This window comes from Cherax quadricarinatus, chromosome 10 (assembly GCF_038502225.1).
Source record: "Cherax quadricarinatus isolate ZL_2023a chromosome 10, ASM3850222v1, whole genome shotgun sequence".
Classification (NCBI taxonomy): Eukaryota; Metazoa; Arthropoda; class Malacostraca; order Decapoda; family Parastacidae; genus Cherax; species Cherax quadricarinatus.
This window is the reverse complement of record NC_091301.1, coordinates 42,876,098-42,895,410: the sequence shown is the minus strand read 5'-3', so window position 1 is coordinate 42,895,410 and position 19,313 is coordinate 42,876,098. Positions and strand designations below refer to the sequence as shown.

The 19,313-nt window shown below is 42.6% G+C and overlaps 1 protein-coding gene across 1 annotated transcript in view; it reads left to right on the top strand.

Moving 5' to 3' along the window:
* The first annotated feature begins 9,989 nt into the window (after positions 1-9,989).
* The window catches only part of LOC128688050 (methanethiol oxidase), a 183,983-nt gene continuing 174,659 nt past the window's right edge, over positions 9,990-19,313 (top strand). The window contains exon 1 of the mRNA XM_070083799.1: positions 9,990-10,115. Coding sequence (XP_069939900.1) covers positions 10,022-10,115 — 94 coding nt within the window. The 5' untranslated portion in view covers positions 9,990-10,021. The remainder of the gene's footprint in view (positions 10,116-19,313) is intronic.

The window sequence follows — 19,313 nt, the reverse complement described above, 5'->3', positions numbered from 1 at the left end:
CTGTCATTTTTCTAGCAGATGCGATTGATACAATGTTATGGTCCTTGAAGGTGAGATCCTCCGACATAATCACTCCTAGGTCTTTGACGTTGGTGTTTCGCTCTATTTTGTGGCCAGAATTTGTTTTGTACTCTGATGAAGATTTAATTTCCTCATGTTTACCATATCTGAGTAATTGAAATTTCTCATCGTTGAACTTCATATTGTTTTCTGCAGCCCACTGAAAGATTTGGTTGATGTCCGCCTGGAGCCTTGCAGTGTCTGCAATGGAAGACACTGTCATGCAGATTCGGGTGTCATCTGCAAAGGAAGACACGGTGCTGTGGCTGACATCCTTGTCTATGTCGGATATGAGGATGAGGAACAAGATGGGAGCTAGTACTGTGCCTTGTGGGACAGAGCTTTTCACCGTAGCTGCCTCGGACTTTACTCTGTTGACGACTACTCTCTGTGTTCTGTTAGTGAGGAAATTATAGATCCATCGACCGACTTTTCCTGTTATTCCTTTAGCGCGCATTTTGTGCGCTATTACGCCATGGTCACACTTGTCGAAGGCTTTTGCAAAGTCTGTATATATTACATCTGCATTCTTTTTGTCTTCTAGTGCATTTAGGACCTTGTCGTAGTGATCCAGTAGTTGAGACAGACAGGAGCGACCTGTTCTAAACCCATGTTGCCCTGGGTTGTGTAACTGATGGGTTTCTAGATGGGTGGTGATCTTGCTTCTTAGGACCCTTTCAAAGATTTTTATGATATGGGATGTTAGTGCTATTGGTCTGTAGTTCTTTGCTGTTGCTTTACTGCCCCCTTTGTGGAGTGGGGCTATGTCTGTTGTTTTTAGTAACTGAGGGACGACCCCCGTGTCCATGCTCCCTCTCCATAGGATGGAAAAGGCTCGTGATAGGGGCTTCTTGCAGTTCTTGATGAACACAGAGTTCCATGAGTCTGGCCCTGGGAAAATATTAAATTTTTTCCAATGTTTTTGAGGATGCGTAAAATTCCCTTACACCCCAGTGTACAATGACAAAGCATAGCCATACATACTCTCAGAGGGGAACTTTAGGCTTATAGTGCTGTTGTAAAATAATAGAACTTTTTTGTCAGAGGAAAGTCAGTCTCCCTGATGATAGTGTGTTATACATAGGGTTATAGCAACCGCCCAGGGAGGTACCACCGTCCTGCCAGGTGAGTGTAAAACAAAAGCCTGTAATTGTTTTACATGATGGTAGGATTGCTGGTGTCCTTTTTTCTGTCTCGTAAACATGCAAGATTTCAGGTACGTCTTGCTACTTCTTGTGAAAATTTGTGTGGACTGCCTCCAAGTGAGTCACCTACCCTGGCAAACTCTGTTGACACCGAGCTCTGAGGTCGGTACCTCAGCCTCACAAGTGGCTTATAGGACAGATTTTCACAAATGATTGATTTTGCAAGAAAACTCGCCTGCATGCACGTATAAAGGACTAACTTACTTGGTGTTACAGCATATATCCTGATCCTCAACTTCCCTAAGCTTAGCCATAGCACCCTTTGGACTTCCCCTCAGAAACCAGTGACTTTCTGGGTTTTTATGTGGCGATGGTGGTGACTCTTCTCTCACACCTATACTCAAATGAGAAACGAGATCTCCCAACCCCTCAACGATTTGTTGTATCGTGAACCTATTCGTCTGATATTTTAAGTGTAACTCATGCACTGTAGTGCCAGCCAGTTTCCTCTGAATCACCTGACTGATGAACCATTCCGACTTACCCCAATCATGTAAATCTTTAAGACTATTCGTCAAACTCATAACTTCGATTCGGAACTTCTCTAAGCTCTGACGGTCATGGCGACAAGCCTCTAGATCCAACCACCGATAAAGTATAGCTACCTTTATCTCCTCAGTGTTGCCAAACGTGTCCTTTAATTGGTCTTTGGCATGTTGGTAATTGGTGTCGGTGGTTTGGTAATGCTGGACCAAGTCCAAGGCTTTACCCTTGAGCTGTGAACGTAAATATTGTAATTTGACGGCATCTGACAAATCGTCTCTGTCATCTATCTGGGCTTTAAACTGATCCCAGAAAGCAATGTACTCTGTTAAGGTTCCATCGAACGTTGGTAAATTCAACTGGGGCAATCTGGGCAACACATTAACAGGCGTGCTGTTGTTCGTGTCCCTTGAAACATTTGCTCCCCCTGCTGTACCGGCCTTCAAAGCCTTTATTAACTGCCTGCAGAGTCTCATCTCTGCTTTACACTCTGCCCTTCGTTCATCATAGTCCGTCCGTGCTACTTCGACTGTATATTCAGACTCACCTGTAGTATAGGCCTCTGTCTCATAAAGGATAAATGATCTCTCAAAGGCCTCCAGTCTTTGCTCCAAAGGTTCCAGGCAACTCTCTAGTTCCTCCCAGTCTACGTCCTGATCTTGCCTGACTGTACGACACTCCTCACATGCTTTGCTCAGGCGCCCCTTATAGGCTCCCATAGACTGCTTTAATTGACTTAGAGCTGGGACAGCTGGTACTACATCTTCACCTACCATAGTTGCGGTTTAGTTAAGATCACGGTACTAATTTGTACTTCAATTAGCCCACCCCACAGCACGAACGGTATTAGGCAAGAATGAACGAGTCTCAAGGCTTCTCAACAAGCTTAACAACTCCCTTTGTTATATTGACTCTACTCTGAATAAAAAATGTACACTGTTAGCTCTCAAATCCCAATCAAAATGTGTATCGATGTGAAAGCTTAACCTAGCACTTTCCTGTACAATGTAAGCAAATAATTACAGGACTTAACCTAGTCTCAGGTACAATTCACAAATCCCACATTAAAATGAATCAAAGACAATGAAAATCACACAATAAAAAGTGCAGTATACAAATTAAAATCACTTGGTTAACACAAATAAATTCAACAATTCAACTTGTGAAACAGTAAATGAATAATGTATGTAAATAGCTTGGCCTAACTGCCCAGTTTACTCTGTCTAGCATGGATGGTTGGATAAGGTAAATCCTAACCTAACTAGTGTGCTATAACTTAAACCTGGCTTTTAGAACTCCCTGTAAATAATAACTAGGTTAAATCTGTCCTAGCTACTATAACTGTTGTAAATATTGCGCAAGCCTAGCTTAACTATGGCTACCTTGCAAATCCACTGTAAGTAATTAACACACATGTCTCCTACTCAGGTTTACTTGTAATCACTGTAAATAATTAAATTCACAAGCTTTTCTAGCCTACCTGGCCTGCCTGTAAATTACTGCAAATAATAACTTCTGTGTATAGTCAGCTTGGCCTAGCCTCTGTGTAACTCTGGGCCTAGGAGTGCTAACTTAATCTAACTCTGTTAAACTGGTTCCTAACTGTGGCCTAGCTATGATAGCTTAACCTAGCTATTCCACATCACGGTTTTCGAAGGACCACTTTTGTGAAAATTTGTGTGGACTGCCTCCAAGTGAGTCACCTACTCTGGCAAACTCTGTTGACACCGAGCTCTGAGGTGGGTACCTCAGCCTCACAAGTGGCTTATAGGACAGATTTTCACAAATTATTTGTTGCAAGAAAACTCGCCTGCATGCACATATAAAGGACTAACTTACTTGGTGTTGCAGCATATATCCTGATCGTCAACTTCCCTAAGCTTAGCCTTAGCACCCTTTGGACTTCCCCTCAGAAACCACGTGCAACCGGGAGCCTTAATTCCTGCAATATTCAATCGTTATTAGTGTCCTGCCTGCACCTCAGAAATTCCTATATCCAAGAGGGTATGTATCCCCTAGTATAACTATGCAGACACGGACACTAGCTTCCAGACTGCCTTGAGACACTGGTACTTACTGGGCATGTACTGCCTGTTGCACACCGGGCCCACAGATCAAACTCACTCACAATCTCCCCAGACACTGGCCAGAAATCTACGAGATAAAGTGGAGGTCTTGTCTTACCGTATGGGCCTGAGGAAGGAGGTCATCTACGGTACATCGAGGTGCCTCTACCAGATTTCCCCAGGTCTCAAATGTGAAGACACGTGGGGGGCACTGTCTGCTGATCACGGCACGTCTTGTCCAGTTGGTGTCTGTCTTAAGAAGAACGAGCTGGTCTCTCTTCCAGACCCTCGTCTCTTCGTTCAAACTAGGGCTGCCTGTTCTCCCTAGCTAACTTATCCTAATGTTTGCCTACATTATCGGCCTATTACTACCTATGTTAAGGTCTTAGGTCTACATTATTATTATCTACAGTTGCCCCAATATTCCTAATATTAGTGTACTACCAGTAAAACTACCTACTCCTTCCCTGAAGGGTAAATCTATAAATTAAATAAGCTTACCAACAATCCACACCAACTCGAGAGAATGTTTTTATGTTTGGGTGGGGGTATAAGGGCCATCCAGCTCAGCCGTTCCATCACGGCCATGCTGGATCTGTCCTGTGGAACTTTAGGGACCAAATAAATTTCCACACTTCTACTTACACTTAGGTCACACTACACATACATGTACAAGCATATATATACACCCCTCTGGGTTTTCTTCTATTTTCTTTCTAGTTCTTGTTCTTGTTTATTTCCTCTTATCTCCTTGGGGAAGTGGAACAGAATTCTTCCTCCGTAAGCCATGCGTGTTGTAAGAGGCGACTCCAATGCTGGGAGCAAGGGGCTAGTAACCCCTTCTCCTGTATAAATTACTAAATTTAAAAAGAGTAACTTTCATTTTTCTTTTTGGGCCACCCTGCCTTGGTGGGATGTGGCCGGTTTGTTGAAAAAAAAACAGCATTATAGTGTACACACTGGTACCGTAGTATATAGATAATAAATGATAAGGTGAAATTTAAAAGTGAAGTGTTATTCCTAAAGAGGCAGGTTCATCTTGTAAACAGTTGCCAGTAGTCTCCAGAACCTCTCACACAGGTCGGCTAGTGTACCTGACATACAAATTAGTGATACCAGTGGTAAAACGTAACTGTTGAAATAAGACGAGGTGCAAAATCTCGATGAAATACGATAAGTGTACACTTTTGTAGAAATACGATAAACAGAATTAGAGACTGGGGTGACTGTGGAAGGAGGGACCAGAGAGGAGGCTGCTGAAGTTGGAACCCCAGAGGTGGGGGAATGTTTAGTAACTTGAGAAAAAGAAATATGGGGAAGTCTTCCCTGGAGGCATAGATGAGAGACTGCCATAGCATATGGGAAGCCTTCTGCCTCTTTGAGACAACGGATTTCTCGCTCATTTAAGTAAACTTGGCAATGGCAAGAGTAAGATAGGTCAGCCTCATGACAATTAAGGCAAGAGGGAGGTAGACTGCAGGATGTGTTGGTATGCTCACTGGCACCACAGACTGAGCATTCGGCCATGGACCTACAATATTTCGCTGGATGACCAAAACACCAGCAATTTCTATACTGTTGAAGTGTAGGAATCACCTTTCGAACTTTTAAATGGTGTCCCGCAATATAAACTAAGGACAGAAGCACACGGCAGTCAAAAGTTAAGCAAGCTACATTGCAAGGGTATCATCTCTGCCTGCAGGCGGGGAGGACATAAGTGTCTACTTTGAGGATTGGGAGGTTTTGGAGCAAAAGCTGTTCCAGAATGTCATTGCCACATGTCTGGAAATTCTGTTGGACAATAGTATGAGGTAGAATGACAGTACCACTACAAGAATTGAGAGAATGATGTTTTTCAATACTTACAGGAATAGCATCTATGGTTGTAAGGAGAAAGATCATGAGCTTGGCCAGCATTCTGGACCGTGACGATGTGTGTACCGCTCTTGAGAGCATGAAAGGATGTATCTCTACCAACATGGCGTACGAGCGCTTTGCCAATACTATTATTAGAAAAACTATCAGGAGAAGAAGTTGGTCGCAGAGTAAAAAGCTTAGTGCCTTGTGTATTTTGAAACATAGTGTGTAAGGGGAGGGAGTGTTGTGCTGGTCTTTTCTGGGCAGAATGAGAAGGTTGCGAAGGAGTATCATCAGGTAATGGTCTTGGGCGTTTATGTGTGGGACTGGAGTCGGTCCGACGCGAGACGGGTGGGGCGATCTGAAAATCGCTGCACCTTAGAGGGAGGAGCCGGAAGGATGGTCAAAGAAGTGTGGAGGTCAGATGTATCGAAGGAGTCAGGCAAGTACCTGGAGTGGGTGACAAAACGGCACCAGCAGGAGGTAGAGGGGCATTAGAAATGTTCGAAGAGTGGTTAAATAATGAGGTAGGGTCGGAACAAGGTGTGGTAGCAGAAAGGGGCCCGGGGGTAGCTGTTTTATGGATTTGGGACTCCATGGTTATGTCATTTCTTTCTTTTTGTTTTTAGAAAAAAAAAGAAAAAAGAAAAAGAAAAAAAAGGGGGAACATGGAGGAATAACTCCTAGGAGGAATGAAAGGGCCGTAAATCTCCCTCCATGCCCAAGGGAGGCCCAACACTGCAAGTAGCTCAGATGCAGCATGAAACTCGTGCCATACCATACCTGTCATGCCAGTAAACCAGCAATCTGGAATAGCAACCTCACATCTACCAAGCTACCTCGGTAGACAGAAGAGAGGGCGGCCGGATATCTGCCTCAAAGCATACCTCCTTCAGCCATCACCTCCTGGAATCTGAAAGGCAGTTTCCAGAGATACACCCGTCACCCAAAAGATACCCCCCATCCCCGGGAGACCGACGAGGGAGTGGGACATCTCCAGGTGATTCAGATTCCATGGCAAATCAAACCACTACCACAGACCTCAATGGAATGGGATGGACCACGGTACCCTTCCCCCTACCTAGGAACTAGAGTGTTTGTAGGAAGAATCCCAAAGGCTGAAAACAGGAAGGGGATAGGGAAGGGATGGGGAGAGTAGGAAGAAAGGGAAAGGGAGGATGGGATAGGGAAGGGGGGACTGGGGGGTAATTAGGTTCAGCCTGAGGAAGGAGACCAAAAGGTCTAATTCCTCAGACCAAGAGCCTCTTCACTGCACCAAAGAGCCCCCCTTGAAGAGGATGCTGGTGCAAAGTTAGCAGTTTAGGCACATTTTACTCATCGGTGATGTCGCTGAATTTGAGTCCTATATTAAATTAATTTCATTCCTTTATGTGGCCAAATTCTTAGCTATTTTGCTGATATGCCTTCTGTTCTATCAACTGAATAGAAGAAACTACCCATTCAGCTATCAACACTACCCTATTAAGTTCACGGAATTCAGCAATTTGGCCAATTTTACACAAAATTTAAGAAAATTCAATTTAAGAATACAGTCCAACATAAACCACGTAGACATTCTATGTATTGAAACAACATTTCCTCTGTGCAATAATCACATTTCTATGCTTCTCCTATATTACACTTGCTCTCCATTTTCAATTCAACACAAAAAATCAAAGTTTCACCCTATTTCTCAAAAAATAAAATATAACCAAGAATGATTTGTCATGGTTTATGGCATCCCAGTAATTGAATCAGACCTAGTAAAAGCCCATAAAATAGACTGGGGATTTACCTGGAGTTTACCTGGAGGGGTTTCGGGGGTCAACGCCCGGCCTGGTCTGAGACCAGGCCTCACGGTGGATCAAGGTCTGATCAACCAGGCTGTTACTACTGGCTGCACGCAAGCTGACGTGCGAACCACAGCCTGGTTGGTCAGGTACTGACTTTAGGTGCCTGTCCAGTGCCTTCTTAAAGATAGCCAGGGGTCTGTTGGTAATCCCCCTTATGTAGGCTGGGAGGAAGTTGAACAGTCTTGGACCCCGGACACTTATTTTGTTGTCTCTCAATGTACTCGTTGCACCCCTGCTTTTCATTGGGGTAATGATGCATCTCCTGCCGAGTCTTTTGCTTTCATAGGGAGTGATTTTCGTGTGCAGGTTTGGTACCAATCCCTCCAGGACCTTCCAAGTGTTTATTATCATGTATCTCTCTCGACTGCATTTCAGGGAATACAGATCAAGGACCTTTAACCGTTCCCAGTAATTTAGGTGCCTTATAATGCCGTGGAAGTTCTTTGTACACTCTCCAGGTCTTCAATGTCGCCAGCCTTGAAGGGAGCCATTAGTGTATAGCAGTATTCCAGCCTAGAGAGCACAAGCGATTTGAAGAGAATCATCATGGGCTTGGCGAGGTCCTTTGACATTATTACTCCCAGGCAGCCTCACCATGCCTTACCACACTGTGTATGCCACTACGATTCTTAAATCTCTCAAATCAGCCTTTGCTGGTCTTAAATTCATCAATATCATCACTATCTTGAGGCATATTCTTAACGAGATGATCATGCAACTTCCTTGCCTTTTCATGTATTATTGACCGAGACACACTATCTCCTCATAATTGTTTTTCGTTTATCCACACCAACAACAGTCTCTCTACCTCTTCAGTTATTTGTGGTCTCCGTTTTGAAAACATACTTGCACCTTTCACAGCAACAGCTTCCTTGATTGCCTTTCTGTTCGCCAAGATATGTAGTACTGATGGTTGAATGGGGTTAATTATATTGCCTTTCCAACTCCGACATACGCACTCCACTTTCATATTTTTCAATGATCTCTTTCTTCATTTCCATCATAATTCTCACCCTTTTTACCACAGGCTTGGCACTAGAAACTTTCTTGGGGCCCATGGTTGCTTATTTAGCAGTTACAAGCACTAAAAACACTGGATTAATACAAAATATATCACAGGTACACATGGAGTCGACTGCAACGGCTTGTAAACATTGGCACGCTGAGTCTTGGAGTGGCTGGGCCCGCTCAGGCTGCACTTCGGCCATGTGGACATGTTCGGGACGAACGCCGTTAGATGAGTTTTATGCCACTTGTAGAGCCATTTTTTTTTATGCCAAAGAGCACTGTTAGACGAATTTGGTGTTACTTGATGTCGCCGTTGGTTGGGGTTAGTTTAATATGTTTATTATACACCCCATACCCATCCTGTGGGCGAGTCAAAAGATCACAGAGGTACATATTGGGTCCAGGCACTGGACTCCAAAGTTTTGATAGCTGAGCAAGTTAAAGAGGTAATGAACTCACAATTACAAAGGTAATGAACTCACAATTTACAAAGGTTATGAACTCACAATTTACAAAGGTATGAACTCCAGGTAGGTCTGGTCACAATCATGACAAGTTACAAAGGTATTTACAGATTACAGAGGTACGTAATGGGTCCAGGGACTGGGCCCCCAAAGTTTTGATAGCTGAACTAGGTACAAAGGTAATGAACTCACAAGTTACAAAGGTAATGAATCCTGTAAGAATGGTTACTTACGTTTATACATGGCTACAATCATGAACAAATTATAGAGTAATGAGCAATTCACACTTCCACACCCGGTCACAACTGTAATGAGTTATTGGTGCAAATATTGATTGTTGAGTCACTCTCACACACACACACCCAGCAGGAACTATACATAGTTTTAAGACGAGGTATGATAAAGCTCATGGAGCAGAGGGAGAGGGGACCTAGTAGCGGTCGGTGAAGAGGCAGAGCCAGGAGCTGAGTCTCGACTTCTGCAACCACAATTAGGTGAGTACACACACACACACGTACGTGAAGCAGTATCACTAAATAGTGCTCCCAGGATTTAGCGTTCTAGCGGCTGTCATAAGATATTATTAGCGGTCATCATACGCGAGTGAATCAGTGAACATACCTACAAGAGTGTAACAGCTTTCAAGAGTGTGAACAATGTGATAAGATCAAGAATTTTACAATTTAAATTTGAATGAATGCTGAGCGAGGGAGGGTAGCAGTCAGCTGATGAGGCTGCTGGCTGCAGTGTTGACACAAAATATCCAAACAGTTAATTGGGTTAACGGTGTGATCTGAAATATTAATAAATACAGATATTGGTGGGTTATAGCAGCAGTGTAGTGATAAGGTCATAAACGAGTGATTAAGTAAATACTGAAAGTAAGAAAAAATTAGTCAGTCCCCAGCTGTTGGTGTTGTGAATGTAGTTAATATCATCAGATTTGTTATGGTCATAATACTGTACTAAAGAAAAAAGAGTGAATACCAAGTCTTAAAATAAAAATAAAATAAAAACTTGAATGCATGATAAAGTTCCTGAAGGAGTTACAAAGTGAAGGAGTTGATAGCAGCCACCAGCAGGAACCTCCACTGTGCAGACATCACTTGCCTATGTCTGGTTAGTTTTTGGTTGGTGTTTAAAGTGTCAGTGTCTCGCCCTGCTGGTTGTATGCTATACCATCACTCTCTCCCTAACTTTCAGTACCAGGAGATAGATAGTGGTAACCCTGATAATGTTTAGTAAATTATCTAAATATCTTCAGAAGAGTTGTGTAGCCTAGTGACTCCCCTCCCCGTCTTTCTGACAGCGACAAGCTAGTAAACAAGTACGCACATACAAACACACGTGTTCACCAGTAATTATTATTATAGTAAATGTTAGTATATATTAATAAGGAATTGAGTGAGAAATAATCTTCAAAAAAGTAACATAGCCTAGTGTGCAAAGATCCGGGCCGGGAGAGTACCGGTGAAGCAAGAACAACAAAGATCCGGGCCGGGAGAGTACCGGTGAACCAAGAACAAAGATCCGGGCCGGGAGAGTACCAGTGAACCAAGAACAACAAAAATCCGGGCCGGGAGAGTTCTGGTGAACCAAGAATAACAACAGTAGTGTGTTAACGTGACCCACCCCCCTCTTTTCCAAAGAACAAGCTGGTAAACACACACACACATACAAACACAAGCAGGTGCGGATATAAGGGGGGGGGCCCAGGGGGCCCGGGCCCCCCCCTTTGGCCCTCTTTGGGCTTTGGCCCAGTGTCGTAGCTGGGTTTTCATTTTGGGGTGAGGGGAAGGAGGGGCCAATCCTTTACATGGCGGGGGCATGCCCTCCCGAATTATTTGAGATTTTAAAGCCGACATTTATTTTATTTTATTTTTATTATCACACTGGCTGATTCCTACCAAGGCAGGGTGGCCCGAAAAAGAAAAACTTTCACCATCATTCACTCCATTACTGTCTTGCCAGAAGGGTGCTTTACACTACAGTTTTTAAACTGCAACATTAGCACCCCTCCTTCAGAGTGCAGGCACTGTACTTCCCATCTCCAGGACTCAAGTCCGGCCTGCCGGTTTCCCTGAATCCCTTCATAAATGTTACTTTGCTCACACTCCAACAGCACGTCAAGTATTAAAAACCATTTGTCTCCATTCACTCCTATCAAACACGCTCATGCATGCCTGCTGGAAGTCCAAGCCCCTTGCACACAAAACCTCCTTTACCCCCCCCGATATATATATATATATATATATATATATATATATATATATATATATATATATATATATATATATATATATATATATATATATATATATATATATATTACTTTTCTAGACACAAAACTATGCAGATACTCCTTTTCAAGTGGGGGGGGGGGCCCACAGCTCTAGTGAGGGAGAGGGGGGCGGACCCCCCAGGCTCCCCGTAGTTACGCCACTGCTTTGGGATGCATTTAAATTTGTTTTGCAACTTTGCAAGTTTACAGACCACTAATACCTCTAGCTCCATAACAATACAAAAATGCTTTTTAAGGTTGGATACTTATAATAAACATTTTGGAGCTGTATTGATGCTGAGAATAATGAGATGTGGCAAAAAAAATCGTGGAAATGTCCTAACTTGAAAGAAATTTCGCATAACACCCAGAGAGGCAGGCAGGCTCTGAGAGAGCTTAGGCTGAGAGAGCTTAGGCTGTAGTGTGATTAATCCTTTCAGTGTAATAACCTTTGCATGTTACTTTTAAGGCTACTATTATAGGTAATATTATAAAGTATAATGCTTACTGTCTTAAGCAGGTATATATATATATATATATATATATATATATATATATATATATATATATATATTTTTTTTTTTTATTATCACACTGGCCGATTCCCACCAAGGCAGGGTGGCCCGAAAAAGAAAAACTTTCACCATCATTCACTCCATCACTGTCTTGCCAGAAGGGTGCTTTACACTACAGTTTTTAAACTGCAACATTAACACCCCTCCTTCAGAGTGCAGGCACTGTACTTCCCATCTCCAGGACTCAAGTCCGGCCTGCCGGTTTCCCTGAATCCCTTCATAAATGTTACTTTGCTCACACTCCAACAGCACGTCAAGTATTAAAAACCATTTGTCTCCATTCACTCCTATCAAACACGCTCACGCATGCCTGCTGGAAGTCCAAGCCCCTCGCACACAAAACCTCCTTTACCCCCTCCCTCCAACCCTTCCTAGGCCGACCCCTACCCCGCCTTCCTTCCACTACAGACTGATACACTCTTGAAGTCATTCTCTTTCGCTCCATTCCCTCTACATGTCCGAACCACCTCAACAACCCTTCCTCAGCCCTCTGGACAACAGTTTTGGTAATCCCGCACCTCCTCCTAACTTCCAAACTACGAATTCTCTGCATTATATTCACACCACACATTGCCCTCAGACATGACATCTCCACTGCCTCCAGCCTTCTCCTCGCTGCAACATTCATCACCCACGCTTCACACCCATATAAGAGCGTTGGTAAAACTATACTCTCATACATTCCCCTCTTTGCCTCCAAGGACAAAGTTCTTTGTCTCCACAGACTCCTAAGTGCACCACTCACTCTTTTTCCCTCATCAATTCTATGATTCACCTCATCTTTCATAGACCCATCCGCTGACACGTCCACTCCCAAATATCTGAATACGTTCACCTCCTCCATACTCTCTCCCTCCAATCTGATATTCAATCTTTCATCACCTAATCTTTTTGTTATCCTCATAACCTTACTCTTTCCTGTATTCACCTTTAATTTTCTTCTTTTGCACACCCTACCAAATTCATCCACCAATCTCTGCAGCTTCTCTTCAGAATCTCCCAAGAGCACAGTGTCATCAGCAAAGAGCAGCTGTGACAACTCCCACTTTGTGTGTGATTCTTTATCTTTTAACTCCACGCCTCTTGCCAAGACCCTCGCATTTACTTCTCTTACAACCCCATCTATAAATATATTAAACAACCACGGTGACATCACACATCCTTGTCTAAGGCCTACTTTTACTGGGAAAAAATTTCCCTCTTTCCTACATACTCTAACTTGAGCCTCACTATCCTCGTAAAAACTCTTCACTGCTTTCAGTAACCTACCTCCTACACCATACACTTGCAACATCTGCCACATTGCCCCCCTATCCACCCTGTCATACGCCTTTTCCAAATCCATAAATGCCACAAAGACCTCTTTAGCCTTATCTAAATACTGTTCACTTATATGTTTCACTGTAAACACCTGGTCCACACACCCCCTACCTTTCCTAAAGCCTCCTTGTTCATCTGCTATCCTATTCTCCGTCTTACTCTTAATTCTTTCAATTATAACTCTACCATACACTTTACCAGGTACACTCAACAGACTTATCCCCCTATAATTTTTGCACTCTCTTTTATCCCCTTTGCCTTTATACAAAGGAACTATGCATGCTCTCTGCCAATCCCTAGGTACCTTACCCTCTTCCATACATTTATTAAATAATTGCACCAACCACTCCAAAACTATATCCCCACCTGCTTTTAACATTTCTATCTTTATCCCATCAATCCCGGCTGCCTTACCCCCTTTCATTTTACCTACTGCTTCACGAACTTCCCCCACACTCACAACTGGCTCTTCCTCACTCCTACAAGATGTTATTCCTCCTTGCCCTATACACGAAATCACAGCTTCCCTATCTTCATCAACATTTAACAATTCCTCAAAATATTCCCTCCATCTTCCCAATACTCTCCATTTAATAACTCTCCTCCCTATTTTTTACTGACAAATCCATTTGTTCTCTAGGCTTTCTTAACTTGTTAATCTCACTCCAAAACTTTTTCTTATTTTCAACAAAATTTGTTGATAACATCTCACCCACTCTCTCATTTGCTCTCTTTTTACATTGCTTCACCACTCTCTTAACCTCTCTCTTTTTCTCCATATACTCTTCCCTCCTTGCATCACTTCTACTTTGTAAAAACTTCTCATATGCTAACTTTTTCTCCCTTACTACTCTCTTTACATCATCATTCCACCAATCGCTCCTCTTCCCTCCTGCACCCACTTTCCTGTAACCACAAACTTCTGCTGAACACTCTAACACTACATTTTTAAACCTACCCCATACCTCTTCGACCCCATTGCCTATGCTCTCATTAGCCCATCTATCCTCCAATAGCTGTTTATATCTTACCCTAACTGCCTCCTCTTTTAGTTTATAAACCTTCACCTCTCTCTTCCCTGATGCTTCTGTTCTCCTTGTATCCCATCTACCTTTTACTCTCAGTGTAGCTACAACTAGAAAGTGATCTGATATATCTGTGGCCCCTCTATAAACATGTACATCCTGAAGTCTACTCAACAGTCTTTTATCTACCAATACATAATCCAACAAACTACTGTCATTTCGCCCTACATCATATCGTGTATACTTATTTATCCTCTTTTTCTTAAAATATGTATTACCTATAACTAAACCCCTTTCTATACAAAGTTCAATCAAAGGGCTCCCATTATCATTTACACCTGGCACCCCAAACTTACCTACCACACCCTCTCTAAAAGTTTCTCCTACTTTAGCATTCAGGTCCCCTACCACAATTACTCTCTCACTTGGTTCAAAGGCTCCTATACATTCACTTAACATCTCCCAAAATCTCTCTCTCTCCTCTGCATTCCTCTCTTCTCCAGGTGCATACACGCTTATTATGACCCACTTCTCGCATCCAACCTTTACTTTAATCCACATAATTCTTGAATTTACACATTCATATTCTCTTTTCTCCTTCCATAACTGATCATTTAACATTACTGCTACCCCTTCCTTTGCTCTAACTCTCTCAGATACTCCAGATTTAATCCCATTTATTTCCCCCCACTGAAACTCTCCTACCCCCTTCAGCTTTGTTTCGCTTAGAGCCAGGACATCCAACTTCTTTTCATTCGTAACATCAGCAATCATCTGTTTCTTGTCATCCGCACTACATCCACGCACATTTAAGCATCCCAGTTTTATAAAGTTTTTCTTCTTCTCTTTTTTAGTAAATGTATACAGGAGAAGGGGTTACTAGCCCATTGCTCCCGGCATTTTAGTCGCCTCATACGACACGCATGGCTTACGGAGGAAAGATTCTTTTCCACTTCCCCATGGACAATAGAAGAAATAAAAAAGAACAAGAGCTATTTAGAAAAAGGAGAAAAACCTAGATGTATGTATATATATATATATGCATGTGCGTGTCTGTGAAGTGTGACCAAAGTGTAAGTAGGAGTAGCAAGATATCCCTGTTATCTAGCGTGTTTATGAGACAGAAAAAGAAACCAGCAATCCTACCATCATGCAAAACAGTTACAGGTTTTTGTTTCACAGTCATCTGGCAGGACGGTAGTACTTCCCTGGGTGGTTGCTGTCTACCAACCTACTACCTACATATATATATATATATATATATATATATATATATATATATATATATATATATATATATATATATATATATATATATATATATATATATATTCTACATTTAAGTTAATGTCTAATGTAAAAGTCTCTAGCTATTAAATTCTTACTTTCAATAAAGTTTTAATAAGATACAAAATTCCTCACATTGTAAGGTCAATGTTTTTTTTTTCTCAGAAAAATCGGCCCTCTCATTTGGATCCGAAGAGAAACACTGGCACCTAGAGCAGATGGTTATGCCCATTCATTTAGGTCAGTCCGCCAGTAATTAACAAATAAGAATCCCGTTAGTGGAGAAACGGTAATGCTAATGCTCTTTAAACAACCGAAAATTCTGCCGTCGGCCCCCCCCCAAACTTTGTTCCTAGATCCGCGCCTGAACACAAGTGTACACAGTAAATATTATATAGTATATATTAGTGTATATTAATAAGGAATTGATTGTGAGAAGTTTTTATAATCTTCAAAAGAGTAGCGTAGCCTAGTGTGATATATGAACCCTCCCCTTTTTTTTTTTTAGACTAAGACAAAAGCACATGCACGCTCACACACACACACACACACACACACACACACACACACACACACACACACACACACACACACACACATACACACACATACACATACATACACACACACATACACACACATACAGGGCCGGATTACCGCATAGGCAAACTAGGCATTTGCCTAGGGCCCCGCGCATTTGGGGGCCCCGCGGTCCAAGGGGTTCAGGGGCTTATCCAAGACTGCGCACATGGTGCAAGTGCAAAGGGGTCCCTACCTAAAAAGTTCAAGTGTTTGGAGAGTAAAATTGATTTTTAAAAATTAATCAAAACAAAAATAAATAATGAAATAAAATAAAATAAAAATAAATAAACCTAACCATAGATGGCACACTCAACATGCCTTTGCACACATACATACACACACACATACACACACACATACACAAACACATATACATACCCACACATACACATACAAACACATATACACACACACATGCACACACACACACACACACACACACACACACACACACACACACACACACACACACACACACACACACACACACAAACCTAACCTAACACATTAGCTCATAATTCCCCCACCACACACACACATTTTTAAGATAAGCTGAAGCAGCTAGAACATCCCAACTGGATAAAAACAAAATGGGCTCTCAAAAGGGAGGACGTAAAGGCAAGGGAACCGATGATGGCTGGTCGGAAAAGGAAGAATGGGTAGAACGGCTCAAGAACAAAATGGAACAACAATGGGAGAAAAGGTTAAATGAGCTTTGCAATAACATGTTAGAGCAAATATCTGCAGAGAGCAAGAAGTGAGAATCACGAGCTATAGTAGCTGAGGCAAAGATACAGAGATTGGAGGAAGAAATGGATATGCTGAAGCAGGATCTAAAGATGAGGTCCAAAAGGAGCAAGATGACTGAAATGGGAACATCAGCAGGCAGCGAGGGGACTGAAGGAGGGGATGGATCTAAGCAGTCTTTTGCAGCAGTAATATCAGGCCATCATGGTGTCTGGGAGATTAGGGAAACAGCAAAGGAGATGCTTAAATCAGATCCAGAGATACAGAGGGAAAAGAAATAGGAAGAGGAGAGGGAGAGGTCAATATTTATTCATGGGCTTCAGGAGGCTGAAGGGAAGACCTATGATGAAAGTAAGCATTGGGAGAAAACAGAGATTAAGAACTTCATTGCAATAACAGGAGAGAGGGACATGTCTCAGGTAGAAAATTTTCACAGACTTTGGGGAGGCATTCAAGGGGAAAAAAATTGACCAATCAGATTGACATTCAAGACAGATGTGGTACGGAACAGGATACTACAACAGAAACCACTGTTAAAGGACTCTCCAGATTATCAAAAAGTGTTCCTCAATTGAGACAAAACACAAAAGGAAAGGGAACAACTGAAAGTGAGAGCAAGACAAAACCAGTGGAAGGAAAGAGAGACAGGACAGGCAATGACAGACAGGAAAGCTCAGCCTTTAAGGGGAACATCAAACACAAATGCTTACAGAAACCTCTCAACCCCTGTCACCACATATCAACCAAACACAGTAAACAGAAATGAACCTCACTCCATAGCTGCCACCCCCCTAAGCACTAATTCCACAGTCACAGCAGCCTCCCATAATATTGTGCCCTGCCTCCCACCCTCCCAGCCTGCACCTTCCTCTTCCATCTCCCAAAATACAGTAATGGAAAGGAAGCTAAAGGTATGGTACACCAATGCAGATGGAATAACAAATAAGAGTGAAGAGTGGCAAGAACACATCATTGATGCATCACCTGACATCATAGCACTAACAGAGACAAAACTTACAGGGATGATAACAGATGCAATTTTTCCACCTGGATATCAGATTATGAGGAAAGACAGAGAGAACAGAGGAGGGGAGTAGCATTGCTCAAAAAACCAGTGGAGTTTTGAGGAGATGGGAGGAATGGAAAGAAGGGAAACAGACGACTTCATTGTAGGAACACTTCAGACTGGGGGTCCAAAGGTGATGATAGCAGTGATGTATAACCCACCACTTAACAGCAGGAGAACAAGAGAAGAGTATGATATGCCCAATAGGGCAATGGTGGATACACTAGCTGAAGTGGCCAGGAGAGCTCATATGGGTAAGACAAAATTGCTTATAATGGGGGATTTCAATCATAAAGAGATTGGGAAAACCTAGAGCCACATGGGGGACCAGAAACATGGAGGGCTAAGATGTTGGAGACTGTATTGGAGAACGTCATGCATCAACGTGTTAGGGATACAACCAGAGAGAGAGGAGAGGATGTTGCAGCAAAGCTGGATCTCATATTCACTTTGAATAGTTCAGACATAAGGGATATCACCCACAAAAGACCCCTTGGCACTAGTGATCATGATGTCCTGAGTTTTGAATATCTTGTTGAGTTAACAGTGGAGAATGCAGCAGCATGAGAACAAAGAGAGAAACCAAACTTCAAAAAAGGGGACTACATAGGAATGAGAAGTTTCCTGCATGAAGTGCAGTGGGAAAGAGAACTAGATGGAAAGACAGTAAATGAAATGATGGAAATAGTAACCACTAAGTGCAGGGAGGCAGAGGAAAGGTTCATACCAAAAGGCAACAGAAAAAATGGTAAGACCAGAGTGAGCCCATGGTTTAATTGGAGGTTCAAAGAGGCCAAAGCCAAGTGTGCTAGAGCATGGAAAAGGTATAGAAGGCAAAGAACTCAAGAAAACAAGGAGCTGGCCAGAAGAACCAGAAACGAATATGCAAGGATAAGGAGAGAGGCCCAGAGGCAATATGAGAACGACATAGCATCAAAAGCCAAATCTGAACCAAAGTTGTTATACAGTCACATTAGGAGAAAAACAACAGTCAAGGACCAGGTAATCAAGCTAAGGAAAGAAGGAGGGGAGCTCACGAAGAGTGACCAAGAAGTATGTGATGAACTAAACAAAAGATTTAGAGAAGTATTCACAATAGAGTCAGGAATGCTTCCAGCAAACTGTGGAGGTAGGGTGCACCAGCAGGTGCTGGATGCAATACACATAACCAAGGTAGAGGTGAAGAAACTGCTAGATGAACTCGATACTTCAAAGGCAGTGGGCTCAGATAACATATCTCCATGGATACTGAGAGAGGGAGCCTCTTCAAGGGGGGGCTCCTTGGCGTGGTGAAGAGGCTCTTGGTCTGAGGAATTAGACCTGTCGGTCTCCTTCCTCAGACCGAACCTAATTACCCCCAATCCCCCCTCCCCTATCCTATCCTCCCCTTTTTTTCTTTCCTCCTCCTCCCCACCCCTCCCTTTTGCCCTTCCT